Genomic DNA, 22,035 nt, shown 5'->3' on the forward strand with positions numbered 1-22,035 from the left:
CAGAACAGTTCATTTAGTAGCCTACTTGAGAATTATTTCCTTGAGCTACAAATCAAAGACTAATCTGTCACGTATCATACATGTACTTTAATTAAACATCTGCTCAGTTAAAAATAATAAAAGTCTGAATATTCACAAACCAAAAAGGACTTTTTTATTAAGCCGTAGCTATTCTGCCTCGTTTCTAACTGCAAGACAGAGAGTTGAAATTTCACATCATTGCAGATAAAATGACCTTATTCAGGTTCAGGTTTTTTAAATGACTTACAAAGAAGAGCATTGTTCCCTATGGGTGGCGTAACCTCTTACTCGATTATGTACTCACTACTGCATGTGTCAACAACATAGTTCTGCTTTTTTACTCCTTGGGTTGACCTTTACTCTCTGAGGGTCAGACCACATTAGTGTCATTCAAGTTTTCTTCCTGAACTCAGAGAATCTATTAATCTTCACTATCACTATAAACAAGTAAAAGTGGATAAATATACTGTAAAGTGGACCAATTTTAATAAAAAACAGTTGTGTTTTTAGATTAGAGATTCAGAGTTATCCTGTGTGACAAAGACAACACAAACTGTTCCCATGATTTCAGGACTGCTCTCTGACACAATCAACTCAGATTGTTCAATCGTCTTGTGGTATTTGTTGTTTACAGCATTTTCCTTCCCACAGTTGCTATATCTACATGCGTACGTCTATATTACATCAACATTAATTGTGAGATTTTACTGCTTGTTTTTAAAGTTTTGCATGATCAGGCTCCTGCCTATGACCTATTTACTGCCTATCCTCTTTAAAATCTCTTCTTAAAATTAATTTTTGGCTTATTGTATTTTCTTTACAATGTGAGAAATTGTTTTTTATTATTTTATCTTTTCTTTTTAGGATGTTTTTCTACTTTTTGTTCTTTTGTTGTTGTTGTTTTTTACTGTAAATCACTTACTAACTATGTTTTGAAAGGTACTTTATTAATAATGTTATTATTACAGTTGTTATTATTATGATTATTATTATGTATATCTATATGGCTAGTTTTGGGCAATACCAATTCAATTTGGACTGAAACAAATTAAAATCTTTTCAGTATAATAAAGCAATTCATTAGTTGTCACTGAGAAATAATTCATCAATAAAAATCAAGATGACATAAAAAACTGAAACATGAACTGTGACATATTTCAACCTATATAAAGTCCACTCAAGTCTACAAGACTGAACTGAACCTCGGAAAAGAAAAGAGCTAAGTCAGCCGCTATGAATGTGATATGAACATGAAATATTGAAGCCCATGAAAAGAAATCTGAAAGCATCATCTTTTATGATAAAGTAAAATATCATTATTAAGCCATTAAAAATGTACTGTGACACAAAATGGCAAAGAATCAAATTAGTATTAATAATTTATTGTATCTATAAAAAATGGGAAGATACATTTGATTGCACTATACCATGGAATGAAGTCTTTGGGTTGATATATAAAAGAACAGTGGACACATTTATGAGATCCTTTCAATTAAAAATAATTAATAGGTTTTTGGCTACAAGAAAAAATGGTAAAGATTTGGAGCATTACTAAGACGGATGGATGCCGTTTTTTGTTTTGTGGAATCTGAATCAACAGATCACTTTGTTTCAGTGTCATGTTGTTTCTGCCTTTTTGGAAAGAGGTTCAAAGGACGTGTTTGAAAATCAACCTGAGCTTCCAGCCAAATTTTTTCTTGGTTGTACTGGGTGATGTTATAATAACAAATAGTTATATTATTAATTTTATTATTTTGTCAGGGAAAATGTTTATTAAGCTGAAGGGATGGACAGCAAAAAGAAATAATGATACTAGAAATTATCTTAAGCATTGGGAAAAGTTCATTGTAGCTGAGAATTGGTAAGAAATGTGTTTTTGTTTTGAATACATTTGTCTTTTATATTCCCACATAATGTAATTATTTTGTATATGACAGTGAGGATGTAGAATTTCCTTTTTTTTGTTTTTTGTTGTCAGGTTTGATTGTAAATGTGTAGCTTTTATGGCTGAGTTGATGTTTATGTCTGATATCGCGTGGTTCGTTCTTTTGTATGTGTGTGTGGTTGTATTTTGTTGTATTTTTCTGTCTTAAAAAAATCTAATAAGAGAACCAGAGTGTGATAAATGCAATGCAATGTGAAGCAATGGGGTGAGTGAAAATATTGCATGTCTCACAGTAAATGATACTATAACACTGGTGTAGGTGAAATTCCCACGAGGCTGCAGTGCACTGTAGTTGATCAGATGGGAAGAAAACAGCTGAACTAGTTTAGATAGATAGATAGATAGATAGATAGATAGATAGATAGATATATAGATATATAGATAGATAGATAATAATTAATAATTAATTACGTCCTCTGGCAGGCTGGTCTTTAGTGCCACCTGCTGTTTAAGCAAATAAACTGGCTTTACAGTTCCCACTCAGGGGAAACACTAAAATATGTAACTTCAAATAATAACGGACCTGCGCAAATTTACTTTTCCCAACACCCTGATTCTCATGAACTAATTGCACAACCTGACCACATGGAAGGAAGCCTTAAGAAGGGGAAGCCTTAAATATCACAAACTTCTGCTTCACATTGTTCTTTCCACTCTCGTCATGAAGACCTCAAGGATATTTGTTGGCTTCTTAAATGGTAACAACAGCTTTTTAAACTGCTGTAGTTCTGTAATAGTAGAGAAACATGGAAACAATACTTGATGTAATTAACTAAAGTCATATGAAATGTCTTTGCATTGTGCAGCTCCTGTTCTCTTTGTTTTCTGGCTAACAATGCATACAGTGGACTCAGATCAGCTGTCGGCTCCAGGGGAGGTGAGAGCAGTAAACGGAGGATCTGTGACAGTGTCTTGTCAGTACGACCATCAGTTCAGAGACAACACAAAGTACTGGTGCAAGGGATTTGTATATGAGCTGTGTGTAATAATAGTGAAAACACCCAGGAACCGAATTAATGACAGATTCTCCATTGCTGATGATAAGGAGGCAGGGATCTTCAACGTAACTATGACTTCACTCAGACAAAGTGATCAGGATGTGTACTGGTGTGTCATCTCCAGACTTGGAAGGAATGTCTACAGTCGTGTCAAGCTCGTCATCTCCAAAGCAGGTATACTTCAACTGGGTCAGCTCTGACACTAAAGCAAATATAATAAAAATGCTACTGCTGCTTTTTGATAGTCTTGCTTTGATGTATTAATTTATTACTAAACAAAAAATACATATAACTGACTTTAATCTTGAGTACAGTTAGGCCTAACTTCACTAAAACCATGTTGTTTGTTGATGCTATGTTCTTAAAGACCCTGAAAATGTATTTCCTCAATCTTTCCACTTTTTAAGAGTTTTGGTTGTTTTTCACTGGTTTTAAGTGGGCAGGGCTCAGTTGGAAAAATGATGCTGGCACGTATTTCTTTGGACCAATCACAATTTAGCATCAGGTTGTTTGCTTATGTTGCCGGGCCATTGCCCATCAAATCTGATCAAACACATGGACACAGTGCAGGTGAAGCAGATTAAGTTAAATTGTAGCTAAATAAGAAAAAAAAGTTTTTTCCACCCTGAATTTCATCTTTGAGTGTTGATTATTTGATTGTTTATTTAGTCATCATAAATATTTAATGATTAAAGAAATACTTAAGGTTTGTACCCAGTTTTAAAGACATTTGATGTCTGTCCTCAATTAATTGTCTTGTTTTGTTTTTAATACTGTGTGATATTTTTGCATTAACAGCTGATATTTTAGACCAGTATTTCTTTTTTTTTTCTACTTTGATCCCCAAATAACTTCTAAACTTATCAATATTCACCAACAATGTTTCCTGGCAGGGTGTAAAACTATAAATCTGAACTGTAAATCTTACCAATATACTCCAATAAAAGTCCCAAACAAAAGAAATTATTTAGGTTTTCTGTCCCCTCATGTAACTGTTTTACATTACTGTTACTAGGGTGCTCTAGGTATCTGCTATGGAGATATATATGCTGATGTTTTGACCTTTTTTCATGTCACTATTGTAATTCAAAATGTCAGTTTTTTTAATTTTAATGCAAAGTTTTCTTTTACACAGTGATAACACCCATCAACATCACACCAACAAATTCATCAGTGACACTGGAACAAGCTGAAATAAGGTGAGAAATAAAGAATAAACAGGGATGGCACAGTGTTCATATTGTTGACATATTGATAAAACATTTACTGACTGTTAATATGATTTAATAATTAATATGAATAATTATATGCTTCTTACACCAAAAGTAATTAGAGTCCCAGTTTAAATGTGTTTGCTGTTGTCTGTTTGTTTAGGTGGTGGGCGATTCTACGTTGGATCATCTTTATTTTAATGTTATGTTGTTTGGTATCAACGTATATCACTGTGTGGAGGATGAAGGCTGCACAAAAAACACAGCTGCACCAACAACTTCACTCTCAGAACATTTACGAGTGAAAGTCTGGCAATGTCACAGTTTTAAATCGGGTGACTTATGAACACAAACTGTACGTATCAAAGAATTCTGTCAGTGTGTGAATTGAAATGAACCATCAAGTGAAAAATGTGCTTTCCGCTTTTTTTTCTTAATATTTAAATGATTAAACCTCATTAATTTCAGTGCCAGGGCCTCAGATAAATTTGGGCGCAACTTTTTTAATATCCAATCAACTTAAATTTAGCACCTCTGGAGAACTGGAGCTCTTGTCTTTCATTTAATTTATTTGCCGATTTTATATGAATGGTCATAGAAGTTGGTATTCTTTTTGCATTTTACCACCACTTACAAAATCTGTCAGTGTTGTACTTCAAATATGTGAAAACCATGCAGAATAAAAATCTCTTCATGCATTAACGAAGGACCAACTCCTTGTGAAGTGCTTCTTTTAAAAGACAATACATGGACATATAAACAGATGACTTCCAGCTGTAATCAAAGGTAAATTATACTCATATTTCCCAGAAAATGTGACATAAGAGGCAATGATGGGTTTTTGATTCTCGTCAAGTAGATTACATTAGCCTGTTGATTGTACCTACAAGAAATAGATAATGTTGTCTGCCGGTCATTGCTTTCACAGATTTCAAAACACCCTCATAGAACAGCATATTAATAGTTTAATAGGCACACCTGTACACCGAATAACCCTTCATTAATCTTATTTTTGTGACACATATAATGGTCTTCTTCCTTCTATCCTTCTTGTCGTAGTAGGAAAAGCACAAGTTACTCATAACATTAACAATGGCTCTGTTCCAAGTGTCCCAGTAAACTGTATAACAGGGAGTATAACATGCACAATACCAGGACCCTGAATCCGAGGCAGCTACATGGACTTCAACAATGCTTTTCAAACTGTGACATATCAAAATGTCTTCCACAAAAAAGGCGTATAGCAAAGTGGTTCTAGTCTCAAAACATATCTTAGAAATCATAAGTCATCATACTAGTTTCAACAAAAAGGGGATATTTTTAGCAATATAATGTTTATCATAGAAATCCTGTTGTATATTCTTCAAATATTCCCTCAAGACCTACTCAATTAAATTCAAGGAACCCCAAATCGCTCAATCACTTAATTTCTCATATCTATCTCCATCCAATTTAAATCTATTGATCCTCTTAATAAGAGAGAGAGTGGCCTGCTACCTGTACATGTACTGTGGAGGAGGCAGAGCTGAGATTCAGGTGAGGATGCAAGAGTTTGGGAGGTGACGTAATCACTTCTGCTGCATGGACCTCCTGCGTCAAGACACCAGACAGTTAGCTTTCAAAATAAAAGCACAGGAGATAAATTAAAGGATAGGTTCACAATTTTTCAAGTGTGTCTTAAAACAACAGTTTGGTGTCCATATAAACAGTGAAAGAGGTTTTCCTTTCTGTAATCATCCTTCCTGTTCATACTGGCTGTTAAAAAAAAATCCTCTTCAAATGTGCTTTCAAAGTAAGTGATGGCGGCCAAAATCCACAGTGTGTCCACACAGTCATTTTGTGCAAAAATTCATTTAAAAGTTTACGTGAAGCTTATATGAGGCTTCAACAGCCTGAGTTAGTTAGTTAGTCATATCAAGTGAATATCTGCCACATTTACAGTCTTTTTTAGTATGAAATTCCCTCTTTATGTTTCCTTGGACATTATTTCCCAGTTGAGCTGCAGTGTAAGTATAGTAACAAAAACTAAAGGAAGGAGGAAGGAAGAGGAACTAAAGCTGCACTAAAAAGACTGTAACAATGAAAGTTATCTACTTGATTTAACTAATTTGGACAGCTGAAGCTTCATATTAGCTTCAGATTAAATGTATTTTTGAACAGAAGGAGGCTTGTGGATTTTGTCCTCAATCACTTACCTTGTAAGTGCATTATGAAGGCATCTTTTAATAGTCAGTATGAACAGGAAGAATGATTATGAAAATTAATTAAGGAAAATCTGTTTCAATGTTCATTTGAACTCCTGACTGTTGTTTTAAGACATAGTTGAACAATTGTGAACCTGTCCTTTAAGTCTCTCTCAATAAATTAGCCTATATAAAAGTACATGCAGTATAAAAAACAGCTATGGATTTAATTTGAGCATCTTTATATCCACTTTGGTTCCTCTCTTGCAGAATTTCCTCTCCTGAATAATTTGGACTTTGCAAAGCATGCAGGATATTTTATGTTGAAGGTGATATCCGGTTGTGATGCGTGTTGTTCGACAGCAATTCAGCTCCACACTGACCGTACCAAGTTGCTGCTCGCTGGTGCCAACGCCCGGCGAAACAGACGAGCTAGCAGAGATACGGAGGTACACTGGTACGTAATACAAACATTTTCTGACACCTCTGTCTGCAGCTGATTTAGAAATACAACGTTGGATATTAGTTTCATGCTTTGCCTTTGTCAGCTGGAACTCAGACACAGCAACTAATGCCAACGTTAGCTAGTTTACAAGCTAACGGTGGCAAAGCTAGCTAACTAACCAGCTAGCATTGTCAAATGATTGCTAGCGCTGCATTAGCTCCGCTTGCTAACCGATACAACAAACCGATTTCATTTTCAGAAACGTCACACGTTTGTTAAAGTATTTATTGTCAAATTCTATTATGGACCTATGTTTCAAATATTAAAGTTGGAAAGATAATTACAAGTTACTTAGTGTTAGCAAATGAGTAATGTTGGTCAACGTTATCATTAGCAAACGTTAGCTCTAACAGTTTTGATGGTGGGGTGTGACACTGAACAGTCTGACTTTTCCCATTAGTTTGTCTTGTTAAATCAAGGTTGTCTGTAACTGTTCATAAAGGTGGATCTTTAAATGATCTTCAGTTATTTCAGGGTTATTGTTTACACGTTATATACATAGTAAATGTTCTAACGAGTTATCACATCTCCCAGCAGCTAACGTTGTTGCCAGCAGTATCAGAAAAGCACAGAGATGCAGACTATCAAATGTGTGGTGGTGGGGGATGGAGCAGTGGGAAAAACCTGCCTATTGATTTCATACACCACCAACAAATTCCCCTCTGAATATGTACCAACAGTAAGTAAGTTTGGTGTACTTTCACAGTTTGATGCATGTTGACACAGACCCAACATTTTGATAAAGAAAGTAAGAAATACTCCTGAACAAACTAATACATTCCTGTCATTCTTTTCTTACAGGTGTTTGACAACTATGCAGTAACTGTAATGATCGGGGGTGAACCATACACCCTTGGCTTATTTGATACAGCAGGTAAGATTATGTTTTCCTCTTTCATTTGAATTTGTCTCTTAACTGAATGAACTACAGTTATTAGTTTGTCATACAGTCAATTAATTTGCAGTTTGTTCTCTTTATAGGTCAGGAGGATTATGACAGGTTACGACCACTAAGCTACCCACAGACGGATGTCTTCTTAGTCTGTTTCTCAGTTGTTTCACCTTCCTCATTTGAGAATGTTAAAGAAAAGGTGAGTGCATTGTGTTTATCTTATAGCAGTGGAGTTGCTCATATGCACATCTAACGTCCTCCTTCTCTGTATTATTAAGTCATTGGAGATTTGTAAAGTAGTATACTAAGGAAGGTCAGTCAGGTCACACATATGAAAATCATACTGCCACAGCGGTAGCAAAGCTAACACACAAACTAACACATACTCAACAGTGTTTTCGATATAATCGATCAATTAATAAGTGATTCCCTTGCAAAACAGTCCAATAAAAGGGGTACGAGATATGAAACGAAACCTAAAAATGAGCTATTGTAAGAACAAAATATATGAAACGAAACCTAATGCTGTTAACCCAACACACATCAGCATATAACAAGGCAGTGGCCACAAAACTCAGGTAGAAAATATGACTCCAGTTTTTCCTTTGTAGACTCTTAACTGCCACTTTTACGGGGAATGGCAATGGATCTTTTGATCTTAGATCATCTGATGTCTCAGATGACAAAGTGTGAAGTAGGGGGTATTTTGAAAAGCCAGATTATAAAGTTGTTGAAAACAATTTGACTACTGTCTTGTGATAGTTTCAGGTTTGTTAAACAGAACATGAATTTTAGGTTTAGGAATATGATTCAGTCTTGCGGATGTGCAGAATTTCCCGAGGCATTTCAAAAATATTTGGCTAACTTGTGGATCCTGTTTTGTTAATGAGGAAGTTCAGTTCATGATGGTTACAATCTAGTTTTTATGTTTTGTGTGTGTGACCAAGTTACATGGAATGAGCGACAAATAAATGAATACACAAATTAAACAAAATAATAGCTAATAAATAATATACATGAGCATACATATATATACAAGTGTAGCCATACTGTATACGCATATACAGTATATGTACTCATTTACAACCTATAACCAATATAAAAAGTGTTGTTCCTTTCCTGAACAAGTATGGCACCATGACAGAGATTATATGAAAGTAAAACATCCTTCTTCCTTTACCAAGAATCAAGAACAAAAGGTTTCTTTTAGTTACACCAGGACCCCAGAATCTTCAGGCATCCTTTCTTTTTACCCATTAAATCTCCTTCTTCCGAGCTACAACAGTTTTTTTGGGAATAATTATATTCTATCATCAGACCTAACTTCATAGCAATTTCATGCATAACATTCTACATGTAGCACAAAATTTAATTGAGTGTATCTTCCCTTTGATGAAAAGTGTTTTGTCTTTGTGGGGCTTTCTTTTCTCCAGTGGGTTCCTGAAATAACTCACCACTGTCCCAAGACCCCGTTCCTGTTGGTAGGCACTCAGATTGATCTGCGTGACGATCCCTCCACAGTGGAGAAGTTAGCCAAGAACAAACAGAAGCCAATCACCCCTGAGACAGCAGAAAAGCTGGCTCGTGACCTTAAGGCAGTCAAATATGTCGAGTGCTCCGCCCTAACACAGGTAAGATCTCCTATTTAATAACACGTAAAGCTGGTGTGGCAAGCATGTGTATAAATGTCGGTTTCCTAACGAGGGTGGAAATGCTTTTGCTAACAACATTTGGCTTCAGACTTCATCTAACTCTGTGTTGTATGCCTGTCTTTCTCCCTTGTTTTCCTCTGTCTGTAGCGGGGACTGAAGAACGTATTTGATGAGGCTATCCTAGCCGCTTTAGAGCCCCCTGAAACTCAGAGAAAGAGAAAATGCTGTTTGTTCTGATGTCTTCTTGCATCTTGCTTTGCCTCTCGATCGTCTGCTGCTTACTCATTGTAAAGAAATGTCTGTCACTAAATTAACTACAACGCTCTTTTAAACTTAAAAAAAACAAAAAAAAAACAACTTTGTGCCCATTAACTTTTTTTCCTTCTGTTCATGTGTGCTTTCTTTTCAACTTGATCTAATCACAAGTACCCATGATGCCTAATATGACAAGAGTGCCAATCTTCAGTTCTCCTTTCTGTTGTCAGCACCATGTGTGCAAGTCTGTGTAGCTGGACATAACAGTTTTCTTTTGTTTTCTTAATTCAAGACTCTGTTATTATCTCAGTATTGAGCTTCTCAGTATCATTTGTACCCTACGAAGCATTTATGCTACATTCTGTCTTAGACAGTGAGAACGTTTTTTTTCTACTGCAGCATCAAAATTTTCCATGGGCTTTTGTCTATACTGAGACAACTTGATCACGAGGAGAGTCTTGTATAATGTTATTTGAATAAAGGAAAATTTTGACTGCCCTGCTCCATTTCTACTCAGCCTTCTTTCACAATTAGTTCCCTGAAGATGATAATTTGTATTTGGAACGTAGCTCTGTTTTGAATATTAATATTTTGTTTCCACAGAAAGGATTAAAGAATGTGTTTGATGAGGCAATACTGGCTGCCCTGGAGCCCCCTGAACCTAAGAAAAGGCGTAAATGTGTACTGCTCTAAGTTCCGTCGCAGCCTTCTCCACACCACTTACCAAATCTAGGTTAACAGTACTGAAGAGGTTTGTTGCACAAGCACATTCCAGCATGAGTTGAAATACCGTGAAATATTTTGCCTCCTGACTGACTTAACCTAAATACATATTCAATGTTGAGCATGATTTTTAAGATTGAGTAACATTTTGATGCTGTTTGTGATGATTTGATGCTGTTGAAATGGCCTTACATGGTGTGAACACTGAACACTTAAAATATATATATCAATAAATTGTAGAGGACACTTCTAAATAACCTTTCAGTTCAACCACATTATGTTTTAGCGTTCACTTAGCAGAAAGGCTGTTCCAAAAGGACTATGAAATGGGATTTTTACTACTGTTTTATTGACTGCCTGTAAAGCACAAACAAGCTGACAATGATGACTTAGCAAGATGCTCAAATTCTGTCTTTGTATGTCCTACATCTGTTTCTTACTTTTCTAGTAATTCTCTTCATGTTTAGCATTTACAGTATACTGTATGTTCTTAACACGCAGGGCTGCATTTCATTGCCACTGCCTCATTCTTCTGGTGGGGTATACAGCGATATAAATCCTGCTAAAGTCTTAAAACTCAAATATTTTGTTTTCCAAACATTTTTTTAAGAACACATTACTCAAAGGGTTAATAGGAGTCATTTTATTTCTCCACATAATTTCATGTTCAATGTCAACATCGCCTACGGGCAGATCTAAGAAGTATTTGACAGTTAGACATTTCTAGGCTATGCTCCATCTCACTTCTAGTTTGCCAAAAACAACCTGGCAAATTGACGCCTGTCAAAGTCCAGATCCGCAGAGGCTGACAAAGAAGTGGGAAATGTACGGAGCTAGATGTTTAAATACAATGTGAACACGCCATTGGAAGTCTTGTATCACAAATAGTCACTGTCAGTTTAAGCCACTACATGCATACAGTTTCCCAGTCCTTTACTTTTTGTGACAGACATGAGTTAACATGAAGGTGATGTGTATCTTTACTGCTTATCAACACAAGTTGCAGAAGTTTAACTTTGTAGGTGCATTTTAGCAAAACCAGGGTAAAGAACTATTTTGATGACTGAAAATACTTGCAGCATTGTTACGTCAGCAACACATTGTGACAGTTCTTACAAAATGCTATACATAGTTTGAGATCCTGTGAAGTTTTTTGAATGACTGAAGTAGTAGTATTTGCTTTTGTCTTTTACTATATCCATGCCTAGATGTGGGCTTGAATTAGATTTGTAAATACAGTGAGAATAACTCATAACTTATTGACTGAATAAAAAGGTGTGCATTACTGATACAAAGACTTTAAAAAAGAAGCTGAGGTGACACTGAAATCAAATTAACCAGAAAATGTTGATTTGCAATAGAGAATGAGTTTCTTGGAGTCTTTGATCTTTATTCAATTTGACATCAAAGTTGTACTGTATCTTCCGTGTGATAAAACGTCACAATAAACCAGTATTATGAATAAAACTAACTTCAAATACTATACATGATGTTGTCTGACTTGATGGTGAAAAAGAAGGTTTATGAAAATACACATTTTTGACAGATGACAGGGATGAGAAATACAAAGAGTTGTAATACATTCTCCAACCAAAATGTTTCCCACTTCAGATTTCAGCATAATAACATATACATTACAGAGCAGTGCAAAGCATATTTCTATTACAGCTGTTACATTAGTGTTCACAAACAGAGTGTGGATATTTATTCTTTTTGTCCAAAGCTGAGCAGCACTCATCTTGGCCCAAACATATGGATGTTGTCAGAAATAATGAGATCACAGCACACAATGATGCCTCCACATAACTCACTCCACTTTACAGGTGAACACCTGAGAATAACATCAGACAGTCCACTGAAGACCCCGTTCTTCAAAACTACTCTGATGCTGTATAGGGAATCTTTTCCATTTATATATCCAGGTGACATACAAAAACACTAAACTGAAAAATGATTTATTCCAGGCTTAAGTGTACGTTTTCATTAAAAATATGGAATGTTGAATACAGAGGGTGATTTATATCAAGTGTTCTCAGGGATCATAATGGCTCTTTGGTACTAAAACAACATTAACTTCACTGCCCGTGAACTTCCTTTTAAAAATGAACAGCCAGATGCAGTGAGAGGTAATAATAGTGTTTACATTTAAAAAAAGTTACATTTCTGTTAACTCTTTTAAATGGTCTCTTTTAGTGTGTTGACTTTAAAGCAAGATTTGCACAATTTCTGACAAGATTTTCAATTACACTTGCATTGGAACAAATCTGTTACAACTCTTCTGTCTTCTGTTGTACAATGCTACAATTCAAGGTGTGCTGTGTTGCTACACAGAAAATCTACATGTCACAATTTTTTCAAATTTCCTTCCATAAAGAAACTTATGCACATAGAGTATTTTGTTTTTTAAGTTAAATAAAGAATCCTTTAACATGAAAAATGACTGCGTATTACAAGGTCAGTATAACATACAGTGCAATATCTGAAAAAAGGTGCAATTTTAGGCAAAGGCAGGAAACATGCTTTAGATTAATCCCACAGAGCTATGTCTCGATTGCTGGACATATCTCAACACTGCTGTCCGTAACACGAATACCATACCATCCTGCCCAGAACTGTGTGTCCTTGCCTCCGTGGGTGAAACGGATGTATCTCACTCCTGGTCCGTAGTTCTGGAATACATAGGTCATCTGAAAAATAAATATCAGTCAATCTAGAGTTGTCTTTGGGATTTGTTCCTCTGCTAAAAACATCATTTTATCAGTTAGGGCCCCGTGCTCTGTTCATACCTGATTCCATTTCTGATCGCTCCACTGCTCAAAGTAAACCGTCTCAGGAGCAAATGTTTGGACAACCTTCTTTCTTTGATTCAGCAGCTCTACGCAGATCTGATATTCAGAGCCACAATCCCATCGTGGTGCATACCTAATGTAACACAGACACACAAGCATGTGAACGTACAGTAGATGCTTATTTACTTTGAGTGATTTGGAAACAGTTTTGAAATTTAGGACTCCAAAGTCTCCAAAGAGATTACAGCATTATTCCATTTGTTGACGTATAATGACATTGTTAATACCATGTTTTTTAGCTCTGCACAATAATTGGCTGTTAAATCTAGATTGTGTCAATTTACCTTTAATTAAGGAATTTACGTAATGAGCTGTGACAATATGTGTATTGTTCTCAAAAGTGTAGTAGATGCGCACATCCAATAAACTTCAAACAGGTGCTGGACCAAAGAAATAATGCAACAAAGAAAGATGAAGGTCCGTACACTGTAGCTCCTTTTAATGAGACATCCACCAGTGACGTTTCGAGCTACATGCTCTTCAGACTGTAGCAGCATGTAGCTTGAAACGTCACTGGTGGATGTCTCATTAAACTGCATCTAAGGGAGCTACAGTGTGTGGACCTTCTTCTTTTTATATGTATTGTTCTCACCAATCAGATACTTTGATGTCCGGCTGGAAGTGATCCATAAACGACGGGTTGTACCCTTCCACCGCCAGATCTATCACCTGGGACTTCATACACATGCTAAAGATAACAGAATAAGTTTTAGTGATTACATAATTTGAATGTGATACATAATATAATTGCCATATGATTTCTGCGCCACCTATGGTGTAAACTCACCCATAAGAGGTCACAAAGTTTTTCTGGGCCACTTCATTTGGATGTGCCACCATAACTCCCTCTACTTTCCATCTATCACCACCGTTCTGCACAATTTGCCAGTGATTCATCTCATCTATAAAAACAAAAAGGATAGTTGTAAGAGAAATTATTTTTGAGAGCAGGAAAACAATTTTGAGTAGAGTTAAAGGTGCATTGTGTAGAATTTAGTGGCATCTAGTGGAACGGACTTGGCAGAGGTGGAATAAAATATTCATAAATATGTTTTAATTAGTGTATAATCACCTGAAAATAAGAATCATTGTGTTTTTGTTACCTAATCATTGTGTCTACATAGGAGTGGGTCCTCCTCCACGGAGCCCACCATGTTGCACCGCCCTGTTTCTACAGTAGCCCAGAATGGGCAAACCAAACAATGGCTCTAGAGAGGGCCTTTTGTGTTATTTGCTGGTTTTGCGACCACCGTAGGTTCTCCTACATGCTTGGAAAGGGAGGGAGGGGTATTCAGTTGGTTGCAATCTGCAACGTCACCTCTAGATGCCACTAAATCCTACACACTGGTCCTTTAATTTTGCAGCCTCTTACGTTCTCCTCTTGGATTCTTGAGAAGATTCCTTCTCTTCTTGCGCAAGAAATAAAACAACCTCCAGTCTTTAGGTATTTTGGCAGGATCACGGAGGCGATATCCTTCTCTTCTACATCGGTCTCTCCAAAGAGATTCACTGTCAGCCACTTCTTTCCATTGACGGCACACTAACCGACAAAGATGAACCACCTGTTCAGGAGTAAGATTCAGGAAGATCTCCTCCAGGATCTCCAGAGGAACAGGGAAGAACTGACGAGAACAGACAGGGCACAGATAAGGTGGAGCTTTGGATAATGAGTTTAGTTTTAAAACGCTATGGACCAACACCCCTCCCACACTGCCTATATCATCATGTATGTCAACATTTTGTCTCAGTATTAAACAAACAAGAAAAAAACTAAATGTTATTCGGTATGTGGAGACAAGGAAACTATGTTACCGTCTTTGATACTAAATGAAATTGAACTTGCACATAAAAATTTAACAAGCATATGCTCCTGACTCTTCAAAGAAAGAACAAAGTTAGACCTAAAGGTGAATCATTTTAGAGGTTATGCATTGACAATATTTGCTGGAAGAAGGCTTCGCTTCTACCATACAAATATTGCATCTCCAACAAAGTCAAGGACACCCACTTTACACTCTCACACAAGATTTATCCCTCTAATTTGTTTTTAGCTGAATTTACAGATGTTGAAAGCTCTTGTGCCTTTTGTGGAAAATGTGAAGAACCCCCATCCATTTGTTCTTTACCTGCGAGAAAACCTTGAAATGTTGGGAAAGTTCATACTTATTCACCAAAGTCAACCCCACACACTTCTTTAGCCTCAGGACATTGTCTGTTATTTTGTTGCTGTTACACACAGCATAAAACACTTGGTTAAGTAGAAAATGTCTCTGTTCTAATAGCATTCTTTTACCCAATGTTAAATTTCTTAAAAATAAGAAATCCATAAGACTGCTGGAATTAAATAGGACTGATGTTTCTCCACGAATGACTGATGTTATATTATGATATATTTTGTCATGTGCCTTTTTATCTTTTGTTGTTGTTGTTGTTGTTGTTTCACTTTTTTATCCTCTTACTGCTGTTAAGTTTTATATTGTCTGTTTGTATGCTTGTCTTGATATTTATATTTGACTCATTTAGTTTCATTTTGAGTCTGTGACTCTTGATTCATGCAATGTTGAACCTTTTGTGTGTTTACAACTGTTCTGTTCCTATGTTGCAAAAAAAGTTTACAAATGCAGATTTTATTTTTATTTTTTAATGACTAAGCTCTTAAATACTGATAATTTTAGCCAATTGTTTGTAGCGCATTTGTATACTTTCTCTTTCTAATGGTTTCTGTTCTGTTTTTCCCCCCTTAAAAATGAAAGTGAGTTCCCTCGTGCTGAACCACCTGCACCTCTTTCCCAAAATGAAAAAGACCAAAACAAAGTGTGGTAATCGTTCAACCACTATCAACTGTTTAATCCACGGTAGTTTAATAATTCTTGTAGGTGCAATTCAGTTGAAGTTCATTAAGCACTGACTTCGTGTTGAGGTTCGTGTAAAGCACTTACTTCTGCTTTTGAAAGCGAACATGACGAAGCAGCAGACTGACTGCGACTTGAGGGTGAATCAGAGCTGTGACTTGAACCCATAGGTTTCCTCTTCATGCCTGGGACAGACCCAGACTACTAACGACTTTACAGGCAATACAGCTTAATATGCTCAATCGCTACAATCGCTTCTCGACCGTCTGACGAAGACAGGTTTGTGTGTGACTGCTTATGCAGCAGCGATATCACATATATGGCTACAGTTATTTATAAACGATAAAGCTACACGACGCGGAAGTAACTGTTAGGTTCGAGGAAAGACTAGAAATAAGCAGCTCCGATACAAACGTTACCAATCAATCTAAATTTAGCAAATGACCTTCAGTTCATCTACTTTCAGAAGTAACGACAGTCACTTTCGGTCAAACCTGTTTCTACGTCGTCTGTAAGTCATACTTCTTTCCAAAAGGTGTTCCTTGTTTCTGACAGTTCACCAAAAGAAGCGTTCGTTATTAACACCGGGGCGCACGTCCTCCTGGACGGACGTGCGCCCCGGACGAGCTAATACAACGCAGCAAAGATACCCGAAAGCGAAGGATCTTGTTCCCCGTTATATTGTACCCTATTATTATTGTAGCCAATAATCGATCCTGCAGCAGCTGCAGGACGCCAGTATCGCTGCTGACTCCGCCCACCCTGATGAGTTTCTGTATACGCCGTATAGAATTAAAAGCGAACCCTTTCCGGTGTGGGCGGGCCAACTGAAAATACTATTTTATAACGACGATTTAACCATAATTCCTTGGTGTCTCGTGTTTGCGGATAGCCGAGGATGATGAAGTTTTATGAAGCAGCATCAAGGTATGAACAACTTTCAGAATGAAAATCTTGGGGTCTTTGATTTTTACACAATTTATCATGTTTTTTTTTTTTACTATATTTTGTTTGTGATTAATCAATAATCTGGTATTGTGATAAAATCCTAACCCTAATTTCTAATACAGTATGTTGGTGACTGACTTAATTAGCACATGTATTGGTAAGATATTATTTTACAGATCCTTTAATTTTATACCAGTTTCCTGGAAATTTTCTGAGTAATTTGCAGGTACTTAAAGGACTAGTGTGTAAGTTTTAGTGGCATCTAGTGGTGAGGTTGCAGATTGCAACCAACTGAATTCCCTTCACCCTCCCCTTCCAAGCATGTAGGAGAACCTACAGTGGACACGAAAAACGCAAACAGCCCTCTTTAGCATCAGAGTTTGTTTGTCCATTCTGGGCTACTGTAGAAACATGCGGTGCAACATGGCAGCCTCCATGGAAGGGGACCTGCTCCCTCTGTAGATATAAAGGGCTCATTCTAAGGTATCGAAAACACAACGATTCTTATTTTCATAGGATTATACAAAAATTAAAACACACTTATGAATATTATATCCCATTTCTGCCACTAAATCTTACACACTGGTCTTTTAATGGTTAACTTTAAGGACATTTTACAAAAAGGGTGGTGCAATTTGGTACAAATTATGAGAAAACAATGAAAAAAAAATGTGTTACGTTGGTTCAGTTGTTGGTACTCAATCATTATATTTGAGTTCATACATAGTTGTTAGTTTGTAGAATTCTTCAATTTAACTCTTAACAATTCTTCAACAGGACAGAAAATATTTAGTTTTAAGTGTGTAGTTTTGTGTGTCAAACTACAAAAAGATATATTTTTTTAAAATAGAAGTGATTCTACAACAAAAATAGTTGAACATTACACATATCCTTCATCACACCTTACACATTACAGTGTGTTGCAAAGCAGCAGTACAAAGAAAATTTCCATAAGACTGATATGCCAAACAGTAATGCTGCACAGCTTTCATGAAGAAGTTCAACTTGTGGATAATGTTGTCCCAAACCATTTAGCATTCATCCTGGACCAAAACAGGCTCTTTCTCTGACGTTGACAACGTCAACAAATCAATAATACTGAGGAGATGGATTTTATTCCCAATGAGGTCTGGTTATCATTACTGCAATGCATTGTTCCCTCAAATTACAACAGCACAACACTGATGCAATCATTGGACTTCAAATGCATTATCATTAATCTACCTTTCAATGAATACGACTGAGAAGCAAGCAAACATCAGATAGTCCATTCAAAGAGCCTGTTCTGCAAAGCTGCCTTTGTGAGGCATATTGTCCTTAGGATGTCCATGACTGGTTGTCATGCAACAACACTAAAGGGTAAATAACAAAATTAACAAAATTATTTTGGCTCAATGGAAATTTTCATGATGTCATGACCTGGCTAAAGTGGCCACAACAAAAGGGAGACACACCGTGATAAAGCTTCAACAAAATATATCTATTTAAGCAAATTAAAGAGATAATTGAATATTTACAATGTGAGGCGTGTAGTCAGTGGGATCAGTGGTGTATGTGATGCATGGGTGGTGAGTGTGTGTGTGTGTTGAAAGGTGCATGAAACCAATGCAGTCTAGTATAATGTTATTTGAATAAAGGAAAATTTTGTCTGCCTTGCTCCATTTCTACTCAGCCTTCTTTCGCAATTAGTTCCCTGAAGATGATAATTTGTATTTGGAAGGTAGCTGTTTTGAATATTAATATTTTGTTTCCACAGAAAGGATTAAAGAATGTGTTTGATGAGGCAATACTGGCTGCCCTGGAGCCCCCTGAACCTAAGAAAAAAGGCCGTAAATGTGTACTACTCTAAGTTCCGTCGCAGCCTTCTCCACACCACTTACCAAATCTAGGTTAACAGTACTGAAGAGGTTTGTTGCACAAATTCTATGGAATCAAATAATGGTCATAAATATTTTGAGCATGTGAAATGGTTTGTGAATGTGTAATAATGTTTTGCAGCTGTAGAAATATTTGTGCATGTGTGAAAAAGTTTTGTGCACACAGACATAATTTGCATATGTGTAAAACGTTGTAGCTGTAGAAATATTTTGTGTATGTGTGGGATTTTTGTCAACAGCAAGGTTTCACAAAGTCTGAGAGACGGACACACAAATTTCCCACCTTTGTGTGCGACAGTGAAGTAACAACTACAAACTGCAAGTTACGAGTACAGATTTTTTATGTGTGAACTCCGATTGATCAAACGCAGAGTCACTCTGTCCAATCAGAGGGCCGATGGTTCTGTTATGTTCAGCCCTCTCAAGCGGGTAGCTCACTCCCGGCCTGAAAAGTGAAGCCAATGTGGAAGTGCCTTAAACCTGCATTCTTTCTAATGGCCAGCAGGGGGCGACTCCACTGGCTGCAAAAAGAAGTCCAACTGTATAGAAGTCTATGGGAAAATGACCCTACTTCTCACTTAATTTATTACCTCAGTAAATACTTTCCTAATGAGTTTATGGCCTCAATTGCTAGTTTCAAGTCCTCTTCAATTCAGCATGATGTTCAATTTGTAAATTATGGTCCCATTTAGAGTGAAATAGATGATAAAGCAACGTACCACGGCAACAACGTTGATTACGTAATGTAACCATGGCGTAACCCCAGATTTACAGAGTATAGGCATAGCTGCTGCTATTTCACAGTGTGTTTTCAGTTCATGTAAGTTAATCGTAACATTTTCACCGCCTAAAAGAGTCTTGTTCAACGTTTGGCTGTGATAAAAGACCCTCTAAGGGGTCGGATGTTCAGTTTTGTTCCAGTAAGTATATTTTGTTTTAAAGGTTTTAGGCCTGTTTTGCGCCAGCAGAAATTAGCATTAGCATTATCACCGTTAACCATAGATTGTAAATGCACCTTGCTAACGAAGCTAGCAGCTAGTGCTATGGTCAGCTCCACACTCTCATCCAAATACAGTCACTTCTGGTCACTACGTCCACCTTTTTTACAGTCTATGATCCCCCTACAGGTCTTGAAAGATGGTGCAGTGCAGGCTCTCCCGCAATCCAGGTGGGTTTAATTGTACTTGAGGATACTATAGATGTTAATGGTAAACATTTAATGTGTTGTGTATTTAGCTTATAGTTAGTTCGCTGTTATTGTAAGGCAACGCAGTTGTCCAAATGCATATTTCCAAGTTCATGAAGGCTGCTTTATGTACCCAGAATAGAACAGTAATGTAGCTTTCTGTTAGCAAATGTCTGCTAGTGTCACTGAAGTAGCAGCGTCAATGCTGGCAGGAACTTTTCAGGCTGAAGGCAAACCAACTATGATGAACTGTACGTAATAACACATAGTTAGACACTCCTTAGTATTTACAATTTTGTGTTAGCGTTGATAGCGTTAGCTATTAGCTTAGGTAAGGTTGATGATAACCATAAGTCAGTAAATTTACAGTAAGTTGATTATATTTTCTGTGCAGTGATTGCTTTGCATTTTAATCTTATTCTGTTTGTTGGCACAGGTATAGCTGATGGTGAATTCATCCCTGTGGATGCTTCTACGAGTCTACGAACAAATTTTAATTACACATACACAAAATATTTCGACAGCTACCAAAACTTTTTACACGTGTCCGAATTATATCTGTGTGCACAAAACTTTTTCACACATGCACAAAATATTTCTACAGCTGCAAAACTTTATTACACATTCACAAACCATTTCACAAGCTCAAAATATTTATGACCATTATTTGATTCCATATAATGTGCGTTTGAATTAGATTTGTAAATACACTGAGAATAACTCATAACTTATTGACTGAATAAAAAGGTGTGCACTACTGATACAAAGACTTTAAAAAGAAACTGAGGTGACACTGAAATCAAATTAACCAGAAAACGTTGATTTGCAATAGAGAATGAGTTTCTTGGAGTCTTTGATCTTTATTCAACTTGACATCAAAGTTGTACTGTATCTTCCGTGTGATAAAACATCACAATAAACCAGTATTATGAATAAAACTAACTTCAAATACTATACATGATGTTGTCTGACTTGATGGTTAAAAATAAGGTTTATGAAAATATACATTTTTGACAGATGACAGAGATGAGAAATACAAAAAGAATTGTAAAACATTCTTCAACCAAAATGTTTCCCACTTCAGATTTCAGCATCGTAACATACACAGAGCAGTGCAAAGAATATTTCTATTACACCTGTTACAATAATATTCACAAACAGAGTGCCTTACAATCTGAGCGGTCACACTGTGGATGTTTATTCTTTTTGTCCAAAGCTGAGCAGCACTCATCCTGGCCCAAACATATGGATGTTGTCAGAAATAATGAGATCACAGCACTCAGTGATGCCTCCACATAACTTACTCACTCCACTTGTGAACACCTGAGAACAGCATCACACTGTCCTACTCTGATCCTGTACAGGGTATCTTTTCCTAACAATTTACATAACTAGGTGGCATACAAAAACACTAAACTGAAAATGATTTACTCCAGGCTCAAGTGTAAATTTTCATTAAAAATATGGAATGTTGAATACAGAGGGTGATTTATATCAAGTGTTCTCATGGATCATAATGGCTCTTTGGTACAAAACATTAACTTCACTGCCTGTGAACTTCCTTTTAAAAATGAACAGCCAGATGCAGTGAGAGGTAATATTAATATTTACATTTAAAAAAAGAAATTACATTTTAAATGGTCTCTTAAAGTGTGTTGATTTTAAACCAAGATTTGCATTATTTAGAAGTTCTGCACAATTTCTGCCCTCAACATTTTCAGATACACTTGTGTTGGAACAATCTGTTAGGACTCTTCTGTCTTCTGCTGCACAATACTACAACCCAAAGTGTGCCACTAACCAGAAAATCTGTTAGGTCTTCTCAAGATGCAGCTGTGGGAAATTTTTCAAATTACCTTCCATAAAGAAACTGATGAACATACAGTATTCACAGTTTTTTAGTTAAATAAACAATCTGAAACGGTTTCTGCCTTACAT

At 36.5% G+C, this 22,035-nt stretch overlaps 3 protein-coding genes and 1 long non-coding RNA gene across 6 annotated transcripts; 3 read left to right on the forward strand and 1 right to left on the reverse strand.

The window, feature by feature from the left end:
- Nucleotides 1-2,424: 2,424 nt before the first annotated feature.
- LOC137185369 (CMRF35-like molecule 3) lies at nt 2,425-4,875 on the forward strand. Of its 2 annotated transcripts, none has more exons than XM_067593701.1 (4): nt 2,425-2,664; nt 2,812-3,138; nt 4,100-4,163; nt 4,339-4,875. In XM_067593701.1, the coding sequence occupies exons 1-4, from the start codon at nt 2,628-2,630 to the stop codon at nt 4,478-4,480; spliced, it is 570 nt and encodes a 189-aa protein (XP_067449802.1). In that variant the 5' UTR covers nt 2,425-2,627; the 3' UTR covers nt 4,481-4,875. The 2 variants fall into 2 exon arrangements, with proteins under 2 accessions (XP_067449802.1, XP_067449801.1); XM_067593700.1 differs by having other exon boundaries at nt 2,429-2,664; nt 2,773-3,138.
- Nucleotides 4,876-6,666: 1,791 nt separating this feature from the next.
- Nucleotides 6,667-11,870, forward strand: LOC137184836 (cell division control protein 42 homolog). Of its 2 annotated transcripts, none has more exons than XM_067592908.1 (6): nt 6,667-6,815; nt 7,398-7,542; nt 7,665-7,737; nt 7,845-7,954; nt 9,189-9,386; nt 10,266-11,870. In XM_067592908.1, the coding sequence occupies exons 2-6, from the start codon at nt 7,438-7,440 to the stop codon at nt 10,353-10,355; spliced, it is 576 nt and encodes a 191-aa protein (XP_067449009.1). In that variant the 5' UTR covers nt 6,667-6,815; nt 7,398-7,437; the 3' UTR covers nt 10,356-11,870. The 2 variants fall into 2 exon arrangements, with proteins under 2 accessions (XP_067449009.1, XP_067449008.1); XM_067592907.1 differs by lacking the exon at nt 10,266-11,870 and adding an exon at nt 9,555-10,168.
- Nucleotides 11,751-16,709, reverse strand: LOC137184835 (F-box only protein 6-like). Its single transcript, XM_067592906.1, has 6 exons — nt 16,174-16,709; nt 14,607-14,856; nt 14,022-14,136; nt 13,827-13,922; nt 13,172-13,307; nt 11,751-13,072 (listed from the first exon to the last, which is right to left on the reverse strand). The coding sequence occupies exons 1-6, from the start codon at nt 16,267-16,269 to the stop codon at nt 12,926-12,928; spliced, it is 840 nt and encodes a 279-aa protein (XP_067449007.1). The 5' UTR covers nt 16,270-16,709; the 3' UTR covers nt 11,751-12,925.
- Nucleotides 16,710-16,713: 4 nt separating this feature from the next.
- Nucleotides 16,714-21,051, forward strand: LOC137184837 (uncharacterized). The gene is made up of 4 exons (XR_010928723.1): nt 16,714-17,013; nt 18,791-18,941; nt 20,039-20,079; nt 20,534-21,051. It is a non-coding gene; the product is annotated as an uncharacterized lncRNA (long non-coding RNA).
- Nucleotides 21,052-22,035: the final 984 nt, after the last annotated feature.

This window comes from Thunnus thynnus, chromosome 6 (assembly GCF_963924715.1).
Source record: "Thunnus thynnus chromosome 6, fThuThy2.1, whole genome shotgun sequence".
Classification (NCBI taxonomy): Eukaryota; Metazoa; Chordata; class Actinopteri; order Scombriformes; family Scombridae; genus Thunnus; species Thunnus thynnus.

What these genes read in the sequence shown, in the direction of transcription:
- LOC137185369 (XM_067593700.1), top strand. Translation starts at nt 2,628, where the DNA reads ATGAAGACCTCAAGGATATTTGTTGGCTTCTTAAATG. An exon ending in ATTTGTTGGCTTCTTAAATG is followed by an intron (nt 2,665 to 2,772) that starts GTAACAACAGCT and finishes TGCATTGTGCAG; the next exon opens with CTCCTGTTCTCTTTGTTTTC. An exon ending in GCTCGTCATCTCCAAAGCAG is followed by an intron (nt 3,139 to 4,099) that starts GTATACTTCAAC and finishes TCTTTTACACAG; the next exon opens with TGATAACACCCATCAACATC.
- LOC137184836 (XM_067592908.1), top strand. Translation starts at nt 7,438, where the DNA reads ATGCAGACTATCAAATGTGTGGTGGTGGGGGATGGAGCAGTGGGAAAA. An exon ending in TGGCTTATTTGATACAGCAG is followed by an intron (nt 7,738 to 7,844) that starts GTAAGATTATGT and finishes TTCTCTTTATAG; the next exon opens with GTCAGGAGGATTATGACAGG. An exon ending in TTGAGAATGTTAAAGAAAAG is followed by an intron (nt 7,955 to 9,188) that starts GTGAGTGCATTG and finishes TCTTTTCTCCAG; the next exon opens with TGGGTTCCTGAAATAACTCA.
- LOC137184835 (XM_067592906.1), bottom strand. Translation starts at nt 16,269, where the DNA reads ATGAAGAGGAAACCTATGGGTTCAAGTCACAGCTCTGATTCACCCTCA. An exon ending in AACTTTGTGACCTCTTATGG is followed by an intron (nt 13,923 to 14,021) that starts GTGAGTTTACAC and finishes TGTTATCTTTAG; the next exon opens with CATGTGTATGAAGTCCCAGG. An exon ending in GACATCAAAGTATCTGATTG is followed by an intron (nt 13,308 to 13,826) that starts GTGAGAACAATA and finishes GTGTTACATTAG; the next exon opens with GTATGCACCACGATGGGATT.